This window comes from Callospermophilus lateralis, chromosome 12, assembly GCF_048772815.1.
Source record: "Callospermophilus lateralis isolate mCalLat2 chromosome 12, mCalLat2.hap1, whole genome shotgun sequence".
Taxonomy (NCBI): Eukaryota; Metazoa; Chordata; class Mammalia; order Rodentia; family Sciuridae; genus Callospermophilus; species Callospermophilus lateralis.
Window position 1 is genome coordinate 111,731,664 of NC_135316.1, and position 17,843 is coordinate 111,749,506.

The 17,843-nt window shown below is 56.0% G+C and overlaps 1 protein-coding gene across 1 annotated transcript in view; it reads right to left on the bottom strand.

Annotated features, from left to right (window-relative positions):
- Positions 1-9,651: 9,651 nt before the first annotated feature.
- The window catches only part of C12H13orf46 (chromosome 12 C13orf46 homolog), a 42,910-nt gene continuing 34,718 nt past the window's right edge, over positions 9,652-17,843 (bottom strand). The window contains exons 8-10 of the mRNA XM_077110683.1: positions 15,125-15,233; positions 10,375-10,557; positions 9,652-9,887 (exon numbers count right to left, since the gene is read on the bottom strand). Of these exons, the coding sequence (XP_076966798.1) occupies positions 9,652-9,887; positions 10,375-10,557; positions 15,125-15,233 (528 nt within the window). The remainder of the gene's footprint in view (positions 9,888-10,374; positions 10,558-15,124; positions 15,234-17,843) is intronic.

Genomic DNA, 17,843 nt, shown 5'->3' on the forward strand with positions numbered 1-17,843 from the left:
CAAACAACAGGTGAGTGTACCTTTCTCCCTATCCTCACCAGAGTTTGTTGGTTTTTGTATTCCTGATGTTTGCCCTTCTAACTGGAGATGAAATCTTAATGTAGATGTGATTTGCATTTCTCTGATTGCCAGGCATGTTGAACCTTTTTTTTCCCATGTTTTTTGGCCATTTGTATTTCTCCTTTTGAGAAATGTCTGCTTAGTTCTTTCACCCATTTTTGTGTTGAGCTATTCATTTTTCTGTTGTTACATGTTTTGGGTTATTTATATTTCTGGATATTAATCCCTTGTTGGAAAAGTAGATGGAAAAGACTTTCTTCCATTCTGAGGGGCTCTCTTCATGATCCTATTTCCCTCACTTGTCAGAGCATTTTAATTTGAAGGCATCCCACTTATTGAGTCTTGGTTTTATTTTTTGAATTTTATGGATCTTGTTGAGGAAGTCAGTGCCTGCCCTGCACCAATATGTTGGAGAGTCAGGTTTCTATGAGCCCAATCTACTTTTCCACTGACTTACATCTTCATTTTAGAAATCATTTATCTTGAATTGATTGATCTATAATAAATAGCATCTTACATTTTAGTTTTCAAGTGCTCTACAGCTTCTGCCAAAATAATTCATTGTTCATGAATGTGGTAATGCATTTAAATGATGATAAGATGAATGTAGAATAAAAGGAATTGGGTCTTATAAAAACAGTGTACCCATTGCCTTAAATTATATACATATTTTAGACTGGGATTTGAACTCAGTACTTCATGTATCCTATGTAAGTGCTCTACCCCTATAAGTGAGCAACACCCTCACTTCTCTTTTTGAGAGAGGATCTTGCTAAATTGCCCAGACTGGCCTCAAATTTAGAATTTTCATTTCTCTGTCTCCCTAAGTAGCTGGGATTATGATGGTGTATACTACCGTACCCGGGTCCTCTCCTCTTTCAGTGGAATACCTGCTACTTCCATGCACTTTATGGTGGCTGGTACAGAGCAGGCAGGGGTGGTGGATGGCCAGGGACTTCTGCCCAGGATTCAGTGAAGCTGCTGGGGCCTACTGTACCAGGTGGAGGGTGGTGGGTGAGGCAGACTGCTGCTGCCTCCACCCAGCTCAGGTCAGTTTCCCTGATGTGGGTTGTTGGGATTGAATGCTAGAGAACTAGGGGCTCTCAGTGAGTGACCACCAAGGCCAGTATTCCTCACCATCTGTTGTCCCTCCTGTTGGCTCTGACCCTCCTCCAGACCCCTCTTCCAGGCCTGCCTTTCTTCTCCTGACCCCACCCCATCCCCCAGACCACATTTTCCATAGACTCTGCCTAGACCCCTCCCCCAAGGCCCCCACATCTCTTCTCCAGATCCCTGCCCTGTCCAGACTGTGGCCCTCCTCCAGACCCTACCCTGTTTCCAGGCCGTGCCTCTCTCAGCCACAGCTCAGGGCACTAATTGACAGTACATTTGCAGTGGTGCACAAAATAGCCTGTTGAATAAACATTGACGTTCTACATGGATGAAATAGCTTGACTATATCAGGCTTTGATGGAACATGAACTGAATTTAGGAAAGTCACCTTTTTTTTTTTTTTATCTAGATCATAAACATTTGAAATAAAATCAGAATTTGTGAAAGGTCAGGTAACACTTAGCTGTGAGACCTAATGATCCCAGGGTCTTTTCCAGTGGGAGATCTCCCAGCAGCAGTTCCAACTTTGCTATGCTAATGGATCGATTGAGTTTTCTTAATTTAGTTGTTTTGCAATGTCTGTATTTCCTAGGAAATGCCCCATGTCCACCAGGTTTTCAGTTCTTTTTAATTTTCTACAGAATTCTTAATTCTGTGAACTTCTGCTGTTTTCCCTCAGCAATATTTTTAAAATATGCTTTTTGCTTTCTTGGTTTTCCATTGAGAAACTTGTCTTGTTTGAAAATTCTCATGATAATCTTAAATGATTTTAATTATTTTCTGCTTATTGAGATGTCTTTGTGTACTGGGTATGCAGCTCAGTGACAGAGCATTTGCCTAGCAATTGAGAGGCCTTGGGTTCCATCCCAGCACCATACACACACACATATATTTTTACACACACATACAATGTCATTTGCTAGAACTCAAGCATCAGAGGTATCCAGAGATATGTTCAAAAACATTATGTATTTACACACACACACACACACACACACACACACACACACACACACATATATATATATATATATATATATATATATATATCTTCCAGATTTAGATGAAATTTTTCTAAGAAAAAATTTCAATGTCAACTATTATATTGCATGATTCTTTTTTTTTTTAACCTTTATTTATTTTTATTTGCTTTTGAGGATCTAACTCAGGGCCTCGCACATGCTAAGGAAGCACTCTATCGCTGAGCCACAACCCCACCTGATCCTTTTTTTAATATTTATTTTTTAGTTGTACACAGTACCTTTAATTTATTTTATTTATATGTGGTGCTGAGGATTGAACCCAGGGCCTTGCACATGCTAGGCGAGTGCTCTATCACTGGGCTGCAACCCCAGTCCCCTGCATGATTCTTTTTTTTTTTTAGAGAGAATTTTTTAATATTTATTTTTTAGTTTTTTGCGGACACAACATCTTTGTTTGTATGTGGGGCTGAGGATCGAACCTGGGCCACATGCATGCCAGGCGAGCGCGCTACCACTTGAGCCACATCCCCAGCCCATCCCCTGCATGATTTTTAAAACCACTGTAGATGAAGTTTCCTTAGGATCCAAGTCATTACAATGTGTAAGAGACAAGTCAATAGCTGAGTTGTGTAATTAAGAAATATTTTTTACTAAAAATAAATTTTTAAACAAACATTTTCTTTTCTATTTTTCAATTTAGAAAGCATATCCCTATGTCTTATTAAAGTTCTACATTTGTTTATTTTTATGTGGTCCTGAGAATCGAAGCCAGTGCCTCACATATGCTAGGCAAGTGCTCTACCACTGAGCAACATCCTCAGGCCCTAAAGTTTTACATTTATAAAAAGTTGTTTTCTTATTCATTGCAAGCAAGGGATTGGGTTTTCTGATGAGCATGATGCTTTGTATATTGCCAGGAATTCTTGTTGGAGAACTCTGTTTGTGTTTTGTATCTGTTTGAAGTATCATTGAAAATATACCATTATGTTTTGAGTTCAGAAATTTGAATTTCTTCTTTTGAGGTTATATGTTTATTAAGAGTTATTTCATGTGAAGTGCCATAATTACATTTTATCCTAATGATTGTGCCCCTATGTGCTTATAAGTTGGCTTTTATAGCAGAGTTGAGTATATTGCACATCTGCTGGGTTTATTAGAAAAGTACATACACTTTTTAATCATATTTAAAAATCTATCATATTTAAAATATTATCATATTTAAATTAGTAGAAGCAGAGGTTAGATATGTTAGCATTGTGAGCTGAACAAAGTGCAGGTTTACTTTAATTATTTTAGGGAGGTTGATATAATGGCTTCTTCCCTGTTCTATTCCTGCAATGGTTGTCTATGATCAGTTGTGTGGCCTGGAGAGTTTTTGTTCGCACTGGGTGTTGACCTCAGGGCCTTGTATGTGCTTGGCAAGCACGTAGCTACATACATCCCTAGCCCTTTTTAAAATTTAATTTTGAGACATGGTCTTGCTGTATTGCCCAGGTGAGCCTCAAATGTATGATCCTCTTGCCTTAGCCTCCCAAGTAACTGGGATGACAGGCATGTGACTGGCATGTCCTTGTGCCTTGTGCATGCTAGGTGAGCTCTCTACCATGGAGCCACAATCCAGCCTGGAAATGTAGTCATGTTTAAAATTTTATTTGAGTATCTTTATCTTTATACAGAAATTTCAAAGGAAGCCTCAACCTGACTTTGCCCTTGTGATGACTTAGGTGCACTATCTCAGATGTATTAACATCTTAGACCATTTGTCATGAAGAATCAACACTAGTATGCTATAAATAACTGAAGTTGTATTTCCTCTGGATTCTCAGTTCTGCCTCTTCCTGTTCCAGGACCCCATCCAGGACCCCAAATGACATCCAGTCAACATGTCTCTGTAGACTCCTCTTGGGGTGACAGTTTCTTTGAACTTCCTTGTTCCAGTGACCTCGGCACATGGGGAGGACCTGTCAGGTATTTGTAGATTGTTCTACTTTGGGGTTTACTTGTTTTTCCTCACATCTAGACTTGGGCCATGGTCTGGGGGAAGCAGTCACAGAGATGGAGAGCTGCTCTGTCATCTCAAGCCCTCAAGGTGAATGTCACCTTAGTACTGAGTGTGCTCAGCTGGCTGGGGAGTGCCTTTCAAGTTTCCATGTTTTTCTCATATTTATCCTGGGGCTGTGGGTCTGGGGCAAGCAGGTCACAGAGGTGGAGAGCTGCTCTGTCATCTCAAGCCCTCAAGGTGAATGTCACTTTAGTACTGAGTGTGCTCAGCTGGCTGGGGAGTGCCTTTCAAGTTTCTGATTGTGGAGTTACTGTTCTCTGCATGTCCCTATTGTATGTGTTTCTGGAGGAAGTCATTATAGAGGGCCCACACTTAAGGAACAGGGAGTTAGCTACACCTCCTCGATGGCCTTGTCTGCCTTAGTTATGTGGTATGCTTCTTCACAAGAGGTTTCTGCACAAGAGAATTGCATGTTGTAAATAATTTATCTCAGTCTATAGCTTTTCTTTTTGTTCTGTCTTTCACAGAGTATACAATTTAATTTTTTCATGTGATGTTGGGGATTGAACCCAGGGCCTCACATATGCCAGGCAGGTGCTCTACCACTGAGCGATACCCCATCCCTTTAAAAATCTCCCAGGCTGGCCTTGAATTTGCAATCTCCCTGCCTCAGCCTTTTTTTTTAGAGAGAGAGAGAGAGAGAGAAAGAGAGAGAGAGAGAGAGAGAGAGAGAGAGAGAGAGAGAGAATTTTTTAATATTGATTTTTTTAGTTTTCGTCGGACACAACATCTTTGTATGTGGTGTTGAACCTGGGCCGCACACATGCCAGGTGAGTGTGCTACCGCTTGAGCCACATCCCCAGCCCCCCTGCCTCATCCTTTTGAGTAATTAGGATTCTTGGCATGCAACACCACACTTGGTAAAAATTTGATTTTATAAAGTCCATGCTATCAATATTTTCTTCTGCCAATTTACTTTTAGTATTGTGTGTTAAAACTCATCACCAAGGGCTAGGGATGTAGCTGAGTATTGTAGCTGAGGTTGTATGTAGCTGAGGTTGTCCACCATGTGTGCTGCCCTGCATTTGGTCCCCAGTTCCAGAACACACACACACACACACACACAGTATCACAAAGATTACATGGATTTTCTTCTGTTTCTCTTTAATTTTTTTTTTCAAATTTTAGTTATGGATGATTATGAGTCAATTTTTGTGGAAATTTTGGTTTGCATATACTTTCATTTCACTGAATATAGTTTTCAAAGCTTGTTAAATCACCACTTTTTGACAAATAGTGTTTAATGGGTTTCATTTCCATTTGAATTTCCAAAATCATGTGCCAGGTTTCTCTTCTTGCAACTAAAAGGCTCAGGGGCCACTCCAGGTAAACTGGGCTGACTTGGCCGTGCAAAATGACCACACAAGAGATACAAATACCTTTTTCTTTGGGGTCGTTGTGACGGCTCCTCTGACCTTAAGGGTCCTCAGGAAGAGAGAGAGAGAGCATGCACTGACCCCTTTTATTGAGGAGAAGCTATTCAAATGAGGCAAGGGGTCAGGTTTCAGGGGGCTGAGTCTATCTTCATGATGTCCACTGTCAGCAGGTTGACTGACACCTGGGTAGGCCACACCCAAGGACACAGTAAGAGAAGGGGACCCACAAGGCACTTCCATGGAAGATTCTACCCTAAACAGGGCAAGGGTTATATCACAAAGGAACAGGTGAGCGTAGGTCCACCCATGGGCTGTAGCAAGACAAATCCATGCCCCAGACACCGACCCTCGAACCCTAGAAGGTGGGGAAAGCTCTGCCACATTTCTGTGACTGAGCGCCTCAGCACCCAGCGGGGGAGTGTGACTCAGTCACGTCAAAGTTGGTCTCCCACACAGTTGCCTCCTGGACTCCCAGCCCCTGAGCAGACAGTGGTGGTCAGCAGGAGGATGCCCACTTCCTGGGCCCCTGCTTGGCCTCCCTAAGGTCCCCGCCTGGCCCCTCAGCACCCTGTATCAGGGGCTGCACCTGAGACCAGGTCTCTCCCTCTTCCCAGGCCAGCTGCCCCTCTCCAGGACTGACCACTAGGCCAGGACCAACTCCACACAGGCCTCACTCCCAGGATGGAGGCTCGAGCCCCAGGACGGCCTTCCTGTTCACAGCACTGCCTGCCCCTGCCCACAGCACAAGCTGCACTCTGCCACCATGACCACGGGGACCCCAGGACAGAGACTCCCAGCAGCTGGCAAGCAGAGCCGTGTGCAGCTGCAGGCCACCTGTGTGGGGACCTCCAGGAGCTCTGTGCTGAGCCCTCTGGAGTCGGGGACTCAACGTTCTACGTCACTCTTAGCATGTGTATGTGGGAGGGCAGCGTGGAGCCCCTGTGCAGGGACAGTGCGCAGGGGCCTCTTGGGGTTATGCAGGGAGTTCACATTCCACATTACCTCCAGCCTAGGTACGTCCCTGAAGACCCAGAAACAGATGCTGGAATGAAAACTTGTGTGTGAACATTCACAGCAGCACCATGCACAAGGGTCAGAAAGGAGAAGTAACCCAGTTGTCCACTGAGGAGGAATGGGGAACAGGACAAGTCCATCCACACGATGGAATATTACTCAGTCCTGAAAAGGACTTCAGCTCTGACACATGCTACAAGTGGGACGGACCTTGAGACCTGGGGCTCGGTGAGAGAAGCTGACACAGAGGGTCACATAGTGTGGATTCCATGGGCAGGACCTATCCACATCAGGCCATCGAGACACAGGCAGTGGGCAGGTGATGGGGCTGGGCAGGGGACTGGGTACTGCTGGAGTGCAGGTGCATTCCAGGGGTAAATGGGCTGTTTGGAAGTAGAGGCGCTGGGCGCCCAGTGCTGTGAAGGCAACTGATGTCCAGCTCGATCCCTGGCTGATGGACTTGTGCACGTCCAGCACAGCTACAGCCCATGCTCAGGTTCCAGCTCTCAGTGACCCAGCACCAAGTGGAGGCAGAGAGGCCAACCTCAGAGACATCAGTGTGGCCACATGTTCTGGGGAATGCAGGTGACCTGTGGGGACCTTGGAGAACACACAGGGGCATTACAAGCTGAAGCTGGGTGACACTGGACATAGCATGGGGCAGTCCTGGGGGGGACCACATCCCAGGGCAGCAGCTGCACAGATGACGTTGAGGTGGTCACATTTATTATCAGCTGTGAACAGCGGTCAGGCAGGGAGTGCCCTGCCAGAGCCAAGCCTGGCCTGACCCCAGGGATGGAGGCCTGGCTCAAGCTGCATTGGACGGTGGGGTTCCTCAGCCAGAGAAGTGGCAGGATGCAAGGCCTCTCACCCCCAGGCCCAGGACCTGTGGGAGGAGAGGGTGGAGGTGAGTCCCTGGGCACAGCTGAGTCTCCCGGCAGCACCAGCCACGGCAGTGCCAGCCACACCAGCTTCCTAAACCTCCCGTAAAGGTCTCTGTGTACAGCAGGGCACATGGGGCCTTGGGAGGGCTGTTTTCCAGGTGGACAGATGTCCCCATGGATGCTGCCAAGCCCATTCCAGTCCCCTAGGTCAAGATGCGTTACACCTGGCCGAGCAGCCATGGCCGGGAGCCAAGCTGACCCTGGCAGGGACACCCCACTGACCTTGAAGACGTGTCCTGCCTGCGGCTCCCGCAACAGCTGCTCTGGACTCAGGCTGTCCGCTGCAGAGGTCACGTACAGGTCGGAGTAGTCAGCCCCCCCGAAACAGCAGGACGTCACCCTGAACACTGGCATCTCCGGGGTGCACAGCCGCGTCCCTGTGAGTAAAGCTCAGGTACATCCCTGAAGCCCAGCCACCCATCTGCTGCTGGACCCCAGGTGGCCTGACTGTGCCCACTCCCCAGTGGGGCCCTGGGCCGGCTGGTTCTCCCTGGCACCTGCAGCACTTGATCCCCAAGTCTGCCCTTCCTCATGGACTGCAGGGGTCAGCAGGGCCACCTGGAGCCCAGGAGCTGGAGAGGCCAGTCTCCTGGAGGGAGCTGGACACATTGTAAGAGGTTGGTCCTGTTCACATTTGCACCCCAGAACCTGTGAGTGGGACCTGGTGTGGGAACAGGGTCTCTGCAGAGGTCGTTAGTGAAGGGTCCTGAGATGGGCTCCTCCTGGGTCAGGGGGCCCTCATGCAATGGCCATGTCCTCCCAAGAGACAGAGGAGGGGACACAGACCCAGAGGAGGAGCCCCGTGGAGACAGAGGCAGAAACTGGAGTGAGGGGCCACCTGGAGCCCAGGAGCTGGAGAGGCAGGAGGAGCCTCTCTGGAGCTCATGGAGGGAACTGGACACCATGGTAAGAGGTGGGTCCTGTCCACATTTACACCCCAGAACCTGTGAGTGGGACTGGTGTGGGAACAGGTCTCTGCAGAGGTCGTTAGTGAAGGGTCTGAGATGGGCTCCTCCTGGGTCAGGTGGCCCTCATGCAATGGCCGTGTCCTCCCAAGAGACAGAGGAGGGGACACAGACCCAGAGGAGGAGCCCCGTGGAGACGGAGGCAGAGACTGCAGGGAGGGGCCACCAGCCCAGGGCCACCTGGAGCCCAGGACCTGGAGAGGCAGGAGGAGCCCCCTGGAGCCTGTGCAGGGAGCTCAGCCTGTGACCCTAGTCCAGCCTCCGCCCTCTAGGGTGGGAGAGGACAAGGTCTTGTAGTTTTCAACCGCTGGTTTGTGGTCATTTTCTACATCAGCCCCTGTGTTCCCTGCACTGCCCATCTGCACAGGTCCCCCTGTAGCTGGACAAGCAAGTGGTCCCACTCCTGGACCCTGAACACCGTGGCACAGAGCACCCCATGGCCCCTCCTTGACCGACTGCCCTGTGCACACACCTGTCTCGGCGTCCATGCGGATCACCCTGCCTCCATCAATGCAGGCCACCCAGAGTGTCCCCGTGGTGTCCATGAACAGCCCATCTGGCATGCCTTGCTCTGGCTCCAGCTGGCACACCAGTCGTGGGTTTGCTGCGGCAGGACAGACAGAGGCGCGTGGCCCCTCACTGCCCAGACCAGGGGGTTACATAGTGTGGCCTCAACAACATGAGGGAGTGACAGACCCCGTGGTGCATCTGGGACCCCAGGAGGGGACTCAGGAGGGTGTGGGGGGCTGGCCATAAAAGGCCCTCCCCGAGAAGGGCATGGGGGCTGGCCATGGTTGGTCCCTCCCAGTGAGGGCTTATGGGGCTGGCCATGGAGGCCCGTACTTCAGGGAGGATGTGGGGAGCTGGCCATGGAGGCTCCTACCCCAGTGAGGGTATGGGGGGCTGGCCACAGAGGCCCATACCTGAGGGAGGGCGTGCTGGGCTGGCCAGGGAGGCCCCGCCCAGGTAGGGCATGGGGGCTGGCCATGGTGGCCCCACCCATAGAGGGTGTGAGGGCTGACCACGGAGGCTCCTACCCCAGGGAGGGTGTGGGGGGGCTGGTCACGGTGGCCCCATCCAGGGAGGGTGTGGGGGCTGGCCACGGAGGCCTTCCTTTGGGGAGGGCGTGGGGGGCTAGCAACGGTGGCCCCTACCCAGGCCTCCTGTCTGTACGTCGTAGTCATAGGACCGCACAGAGTAGTCCAGGCCGTCCACGTGGTAGAGACTGTGATGGTCCAGGGACCAGTCCAGCCCGTTGGGGATGCCCAGCTGGTCCAGCTGTCTGACCACGGAGCGGTCAGCATAGAGTGTGTACAGGGAGCCCTGCCCCGGCTCCCACACTCCTGGGGCGGACGCCTCTGGCATGGTGCCTGGAGAGAGTGGAAGGTCAGTGGTCAGCACCCCACCCTGTCCTGCCCACCCCACACAGACCCGCTGTGCAGAGAGCTGTGGTCACCCTCAGTCGGGGGACAGCAGGCAGGATGGCCCTCAGGCGGCATCTGTGAGTGAGCCTCTGTGCTGGGCGAAGGGGGGACCCCAGGGATGTTCCACTGGGAAGAGTCCTGTTCAGGCAGAGGTGCAGGGCCCTCAGCCGCATGTGAATGGCCTCTGGCCACTGCCCCACCCTGGCTGCTTCGACCCTCCCAGGGTCCTCTCTGGGCAGGGATCTGGGAAGAATGACATGGAAGCCATGGGCTTTGGAGCGGGAGGGAACATGTGGGCTGCCCAGCACCTGCATGGCCCCCGGGGGCCGCTTGCCAACAGCCTGGGGAGGGCTCCTGAGGTCCCCACCCAGCTGGCACCCGCCATGACGGGAGGCTCTGCAGGTGGCCTGGGCCAGTCCTTTCAGCAGCCCACCTGCCACAAACCTCCTGGCGGGGTCCACCTTCCCGCCGTTGAACCTGTTGTGGGGCTTGTCCTGATCCAACCAGGCCGCCCACTCCACCTGCCCCTTCTCCCAGTCCAGGAGGCCAAGGCAGGTGCCAGAGGCCACCACGTAGCTGCCCTCTCTGCGCAGAGCCACACAGCCAACAGGGTCTCCTGGGAGGACAGAGGACAGCAGGGTGGCCCGGCTGCTGCTTCTCCAGGAGACTCCACCCACGGGGCTCCCGCCATGAGGCACCATCAGGGCACAGAGCACGTCTCAGCACAGGAATGGGCCTGCGTGGACCACCTCTCTGCACCCCCTCCCCACGATGGCCACCACAGGGCCTCCAGATGGGACTGGAGGCTGCCAAGCCTGCCTGCATGGCCACCAGGACTACAGGAGTGGAGAGCGCTGGCCTCTCCTCATGTCAGTGCCAGTGTGAGAGCCGGGGGTGCCCCTGAGCCCTCGGGTAGGACGCTGGGCCTGGGGCAGGCTCCACAGGAGGGTGCCTGAGGCCAGACACAGACTTGGGGCCAGCCCTAATCTGCAAGGGGGACAGTGGCACCTGCCCTTGGGGAGGGTGAGGGTGAGTGGGGGATGTTCCCAGAGTGCTGCTTCTGCTCCTCAGAAAACCCACGGGGGTCGTCAGCCACACAGGTGTGCAAACCCCACAGACACACGTACCTCCCAGGTGTGTGAGCCCACAGGGGTCATCAGCCACACAGGTGTGCAAGCCCCACAGACACACAGGTATCTCCCAGGTGTGTGAATCCACAGGGGTCAGCAGTCCACACAGGTGTGCAAGCCCCACAGACACACAGGTATCTCCCAGGTGTGTGAATCCACAGGGGTCAGCAGTCCACACAGGTATGCAAGCCCCACAGACACACAGGTACCTCCCAGGTGTGTGGGTCCATGCACACACATGAGCCTGGAAAATGCACAGTCACCCCCACCCTAGCTCCTGAGTCAGGACAGGTGCATGTGTGTCATAACCCGGGGTCAGAGCCAGGTGCAGGCTCCACACAGCAGCCAGGAGGATGTCAGTGTTTCCAGGATTTAACCTGGATGACAGCAAGCCCGGCTTTGGTCCTTCCAACTATAGCTATACACCAGGACTTCCCACCCCATGGTCTGTCCTGTGCCCAGAGTGTGACAGCCCACACTTCAGGGGCTCTGGAGCAGGGGGACAGGTGCTGAAGAAGCAGGTGCCCTGGCTGGGCCCCTGCAACCCTCAGGCCACGAGTGATGCTGGACACCTGTGGCAAAGGTACCAACGAGCCCTAGGACCTCAGGGACATGGGTCCACAAGCAGGCAGGACAGCTTCAAAGCTAAACGAGCCCCAGGACTTCAGGGGACACGGGGCCCTGGGCACATAGGATGGTCTCACAGCTCCCTTCCCAGGAGCACCTGAATCTCCAGGGGGCCCATACTTCCTCACACCCATGTTCTGCAGGCCCCAGGCCCACTTCCTCTGGCCCAAAGTCTCCACCTCTCAGACCCATTTCCTTTGTCCGACCCTCTGCAGTCCCCCAGGCCCACTTCCTTTGTCCGACCCTCTGCAGCCCCCCAGGCCCACTTCCTCTGGCCCAAAGTCTCCACCTCTCAGACCCATTTCCTTTGTCCGACCCTCTGCAGTCCCCCAGGCCCACTTCCTTTGTCCGACCCTCTGCAGCCCCCCAGGCCCACTTCCTTTGTTCCACCATCTGCAGGCCCCAGTTCCACTTAAGTCTGCACCTCCCCAGAGAGTGGGTTCCACCAGCACACAGTCCTGGTGTTGATGTCCACAAACACCAGCTGCCCGGTCTCCTCTTCCCACATGGGACACTCCCCCATCCTGTGCCTGTCCTGGATTACAGCCTCGATCCTGGGGGATGCCATGGCCTGGGAGGAGGACAGGGCTGTGAGTGCCCTGTTCTCTGTCCCATTCTCCTGGTCATCAGGTGAGGGCTGCTGGACCGTGCAGGCTGGGCGCTCCTGGGTGGTGACATCCTGTGGTCTCAAGGACAGCCCTCTTCTGCTCATGAAGCCTCACCCAGGCAGACAAGGGGATGCAGAGAGGGAGCCGGCCGAGCCCACGCGCCTCCTGGCTCCTCTGTGCCTCCTGTCACTCTGCATGACCCGAGAGGTCGACAGAACGTGCAGGTGCCCCCCCTGGCAAGGTTCCAGGAGTCCCCCTTTTCCTCTGGTGGCACAGTGTGCCCACCTCCCCCACCTTCCAGGCCCCCCACCTACAGCCTGGGAAGCAGGGGCTGCTAAGCTGAGCCGCGGTCCAGGTGGGCCCGGCTCAGAGGCTGGGGTGGGTGCGATCTGCAGGTGGCTGGCTCCGGAGCACACACCCTGGCTTCTCCGCCCAAGAGACCTCTGCCCCAGAAGGGCTCACTTCTCAATGCTCCTGTTAATTGGGTTGCTGTGAGACCCCTGCGCTCCGTGGGACTCAGTTCACAGGGCCCTTCCTGGACGGCACCGGGAGGCCCAGCAGGCCAGGGCTCCCATACTGGGGCGGCTCACGTGCTCCTCAGCCCTGGTCCTGTCCTGCTCGCTCAGCTCTTGGGACTCCACCACCCTCTGGCCTCAGCCAGCTGAAGGCTCCACCAGGTGGGGGCAGCGACTCCCTTCCGCCCTCCCCTCCCCGTCCCTCCCTCTGTGCTTCCCCAAATCAACAGAGCCCCAGGCGGTGGCATGTCACCTGCTGTGTCCTGCAGAGCCAAGGTAGCAGTTGCAGGAGTCGCCCATGCGCTCTGCATTAGAGTGGGAGAAGCAGCAGCCCCTGGGACCTCGCTTCCGTAGAGACCCCCGAGGTCGCGGCCAGCGCCCCGCCAGGCATCGCTGAGCCTTCCCCTTAGGGCCGACCATTCGGCTCCCCAGCCCTCCTGGGTTCTCCCCTCGCACAGGCGCTGACCTGGGCAGCGGGACACTGTGCTCCTCTCCTACTGCAGAAGCGCGCCGGCTTGCAACTGGGGGTCCCTGGGCTCACCCAGGCAGGCTCACAGGGAGCACAGGCTTGGCCGGGCAGGCACAGAGGGACGCAGGGGAGGCACGGGGAGCCCTGGGCAGGCACACGGGGCGCTGGACAGGCTCAGAGGAGGCGAAGGGGAGCCCTGGGGAGGCACAGAGGACACTGGGCAGGCGCAGAGGGGACGCAGGGGAGGCACGGGGAGCCCTGGACACGCACGCGGGGCCCTGGGCAGGGCTCTACTCACAGGCATCCTGTAAAGAACGGACTGCTGATCCCCGAGCTTCACCTGCTGACCCGACCCGGCCTCGCACACCTGGCTGTGTCATCCACACGTTCACAGGCACCAGCGCCCCCTCCCCCCCGTCTTCCTCCGCCCTCTGAGATGGTCTGGGCGCCACTCCCCCAGCCACGGGTTCCTCCCGCTGTGGAGCAGGGCTTGGCACAGGCATGTCGTCCCCCGTCCCCGAAAGGAGAGGTGCTGGCTTTGTGGAGTCCCTGCACCCACGTCTCCATGCCGCTAAGTGAGCCCAGCTCCTCCACACCTCAGGCTCCAGCCCCAGAACCCAAGGACTCCAGGCTCCAAGGTCCCCTCCCCATGGGCTAGAACTGGCCTTGTGGGTGAAGGACTCCCTTGGGAACCTTCTCCTCCTGGGTTCCAGCCAGCGCTCGGCAGCATCCTCACCCCAACCCTGGTCCCAGAGCTCCTTAGGGCCCCGGACTGCAGGCGCCTGTCTGGGAGACCACCAAGGTCGGTGCTGGGGGCTGATTCCTGCTCCCACAGCCCAGGAGAGGCCACCGCCTGCGTGGAGGGGGTCTAAAGGAAAATGTATGGAGAGCTTGGACCTGGAGCTCCTCCACTCCATGGAAGGTGCTGGGGCTCTTGGGAGCACTGGCTGCACCCAGGGGGCGCCCGCTCACCCCGAAGGCTCCTGCTCAAGGGGAGGTCAGTGTGTAGCCCTAGCACCAAACCACTTGTCATGCTCCTGTGACCCCACAACAGGACGCCAGGCACCCACCCTTCCCCGCTCCCTGGTGGTCCGGCCGTCCTACCTCCAGAGTGCTCGTCCTCCACCTGCCAAACGCTGGCCCATTCCCAGGCCCTGCCTGGAGTCCTGGGGTGGCTTCCTTCTGCACCTGGGGCGGATGATCTCATCTGTCTCATGACTTACACCCTCCGACCTGCCCATGGCTCCCCCGTTTGTAGATGAGAACACACGGGCTCCCAGATGGGACTTCGTGCCCAGCACCCTGCTTGAAAGTCTATAAGGCATCCCACGTGGGCTGGCCCACTCGCCCCTGCTCCCCTGCCTTCCTCCTCCTGTCAATCACCTGCCTTCCTCCTCCCCACCTGGGATGCCTTCCAGATGTCCTGTCCACCAGGCTCCTCCCCCCCTCCCCTCTGCTCAGCTCTGCAGACCCCTGGGGTTCCTTCCTGCTCAGTTCTGCAGCTCCCTGGGCCCTGGGGCTCCTCCCCCCACCCTCTGCTCAGCTCTGCAGACCCCTTGGGTTTGGGAGCCTCTTCAACCAGGTCTCCCTGGCACCACCCTATCCCCGTCTGCTCCCCCAGAGCAGGAGCCTTGTGCCAAGTCAGTGTGAGCTGTGTCCCCTGCAGTGACTCCTCTGATGTCCTGCAGCCACCCTGCTGGCATGGGGTGGGCTCCCCCACCAGAGCAGGGCTCAGTCACATGGACAGTGTCCAGTTCTCACCCTCCTGGTGACACTCCTTCCTCCCTGTGGGACAGCTGGAGATAGTTTGCTGGACCCCGCCTGCTGGACCCACGTCCCACTTGGCTGTCCAGGGAAGCCGTGGTGGCCCTGGGGCACCTTGGGAGCCGCAGTGGCCTGCGTGCTTGTGGTGAGCCCACCAGGCGGTACTCGCTGTGGGAGACCTGCTGGAGTTAATGGGTGCAGAGCAGGCCGAACAGAGGTTGGCTGCAAGATAGCCCCGCACTCAACCCCCTCCCTCTGGTCCTTTGTCACCTTCCCTCAATCTGAACATGCAGCCCCCTCAAGGCTGAGCACTCAACCCCCCCCTTGGGCCAACAAGGCAGCTTGCAGACCCAGAGGCCCCGTTAGATTTGGGCTATAAAAACTCCCTCCTGCCAGGCCCCCTCTCTCTTGCTCTCTCTCTCTCTTACTCTCTGTCTCTCTCTGGCTCTTGCTCTCTCCCTCTTCATCTCTCCTCTTCCCTGAGTCTGTGTCAAGGTCACCTTCCATGAGCACCTGTTCATCAGACTGCCCGGCTCACCTGCCTGGTGTGTCCCGCCCGGGCAGGACCAGGACAGCCCCGCCCATCTGCCCCTGTGTGTCACCATGGGATGGACCCAGTCCCTGCCTCAAGGCTGACAGCGGCGCTGATGCTCAGAAGACTCCCTGCGCCCCCTGCTGGCCGCCGTCAGCCCTACACCCTCGGGGCTCAGAGCACCTCCTGCCTCTGGTCCACATCTCTGGGGCTGGGGTCCTGAAGGGCAGGCCGTCCTCTGCAGGGTCCTGGGAAGCTCCTTCCTGCATCTCCCCCCACCCAGGACCCCAGGCCCTAAGCTTGGGTCCTCATCACTCCCGTTGTCTCCCTGTCCCCTCTGTCCCTTCTCCATCTGCCCCTCTTCTCAGCACCCTGCTGACTCCTTGGGCCCCAAGACCCTCCAGGTCACCTCCCTGTCCGCATCCCTACCTATCAGGTGGCAGAGGGCCTTTGGCATTCCCAGGGCCAGCAGTGGATGTGGACACTGACATCAGCGGGCCACAGAACTCATGCCCCGGGCAGCAAGAACCTTCTTAACCATAAGAGAGTCTGTGGGAGACCCTGCCCCAAAGACATGACCCCCACAGTCCCAGGAGAGCTTCTGGGGGAAAGGGGGGCTCTCATATGGAGAGACTGGGACCCTGCATCCTGTAGACATGGGGTGCCCAGTGGAAGGTCATCTGCCAGTAGAGGGAATGGGGCACAACCCACCCATCCCTGCTCACAGACCCCTGTACCCCTCCCTCCCTCCCTCTCCATGCTCACACACTCCCTGTACCCCTCCCTGTCTCTCCCTGCTCACACCCCCTGTACCCCTCCCTGTCTCTCCCTGCTCGCACCCCCTGTACCCCTCCCTCCCTCTCCCTGCTCACAGCCCCTGTACCCCTCACTCCCTCTCCCTGCTCACACCCCTGTACCTCTCCCTCCCTCTCCCTGCTCACACCCCCTGTACCCTCCCTGCCTCTCCCTGCTCACACCCACATACCCCTCCCTCCATCTCCCAGCTCACATCCCCTGTACCCCTCCCTCCGTTTCCTTGCTCACACCCCCTGTACCTCTCCCTCCCTCTCGCTGCTCACACCCCCTGTACCTCTCCCTCCCTCTCCCTGCTCACACCCCCTGTACCCTCCCTGCCTCTCCCTGCTCACACCCCCATACCCCTCCCTCCCTCTCCCAGCTCACATCCCCTGTACCCCTCCCTCCCTTTCCTTGCTCACACCCCCTGTACCCCTCCCTCCCTCTCCCTGCTCACACCCCCTGTACCCCTCCCTCCCTCTCCCTGCTAACACCCCCCTGTAACCCTCCCTCCCTCTCCCTGCTCACAGCCCCTGTACCCATCCCTCCCACTCCCTGATCACACCACCCTGTACCCCTCCCTCCCTGTTTCTGCTCACAGCCCCTGTACCCCTCCCTCCACCTCCCTGCTCACAGCCTCTGTAACCCTCCCTCACTCTCCCTGCTCACAGCCCCTGTACCCCTCCGGCCCCCTTCATGCTCACACCCTCGGTACCCCTCCCTCCCTATCCCTGCTCACAGCCCCTGTAACCCTCCCTCCCTCTCCCTGCTCACACCCCCGGTACCCATCCCTCCCTATCCCTATTCACAGCCCCTGTACCCCTCCCTCCCTATCCCTGCTCACAGCCCCTGTACCCCTCCCTCCCCCTCCCTGCTCACACCCCCTGTACCCCTCCCTCCCTATCCATGCTCACAGCCCTGTACCACTCCCTGCCTCTCCCTGCTCACAGCCCCTATAACCCTCCCTATCCCTGCTCACACCCCCTGTACCCCTCCCTCCCTCTCCCTGCTCACACTCCCCTCTACCCCTCCCTCCCTCTCCCTGCTCACAAACCTGTACCCCTCCCTCCCTCTCCCTGCTCACAACCCCTATACCCCTCCCTCCCTCTCCCTGCTCACACTCCCCTCTACCCCTCCCTCCCTCTCCCTGCTCACAAACCTGTACCCCTCCCTCCCTCTCCCTGCTCACACCCCCTATACCCCTCCGTCCCTCTTCCTGCTCACAACCCCATGTACCCCTCCCTCCCTCTCCCAGCTCACAGCCCCTGTACCCCTCCCTCCCTATCCCTGCTCACATTCTCCTGTACCCCTCCCTCCCTCTCCCTGCTCACTGCCCTTGTACCCCTCACTTTTTCTCCCAGCTCAAACCCGCTGTACCCCTCCAGATCCCTGCTCACAGCCCCTGTACCCCTCCCTCCCCCTCCTTGCTCACAGCCCCTGTAACCCTCCATCCCCCTCCCTG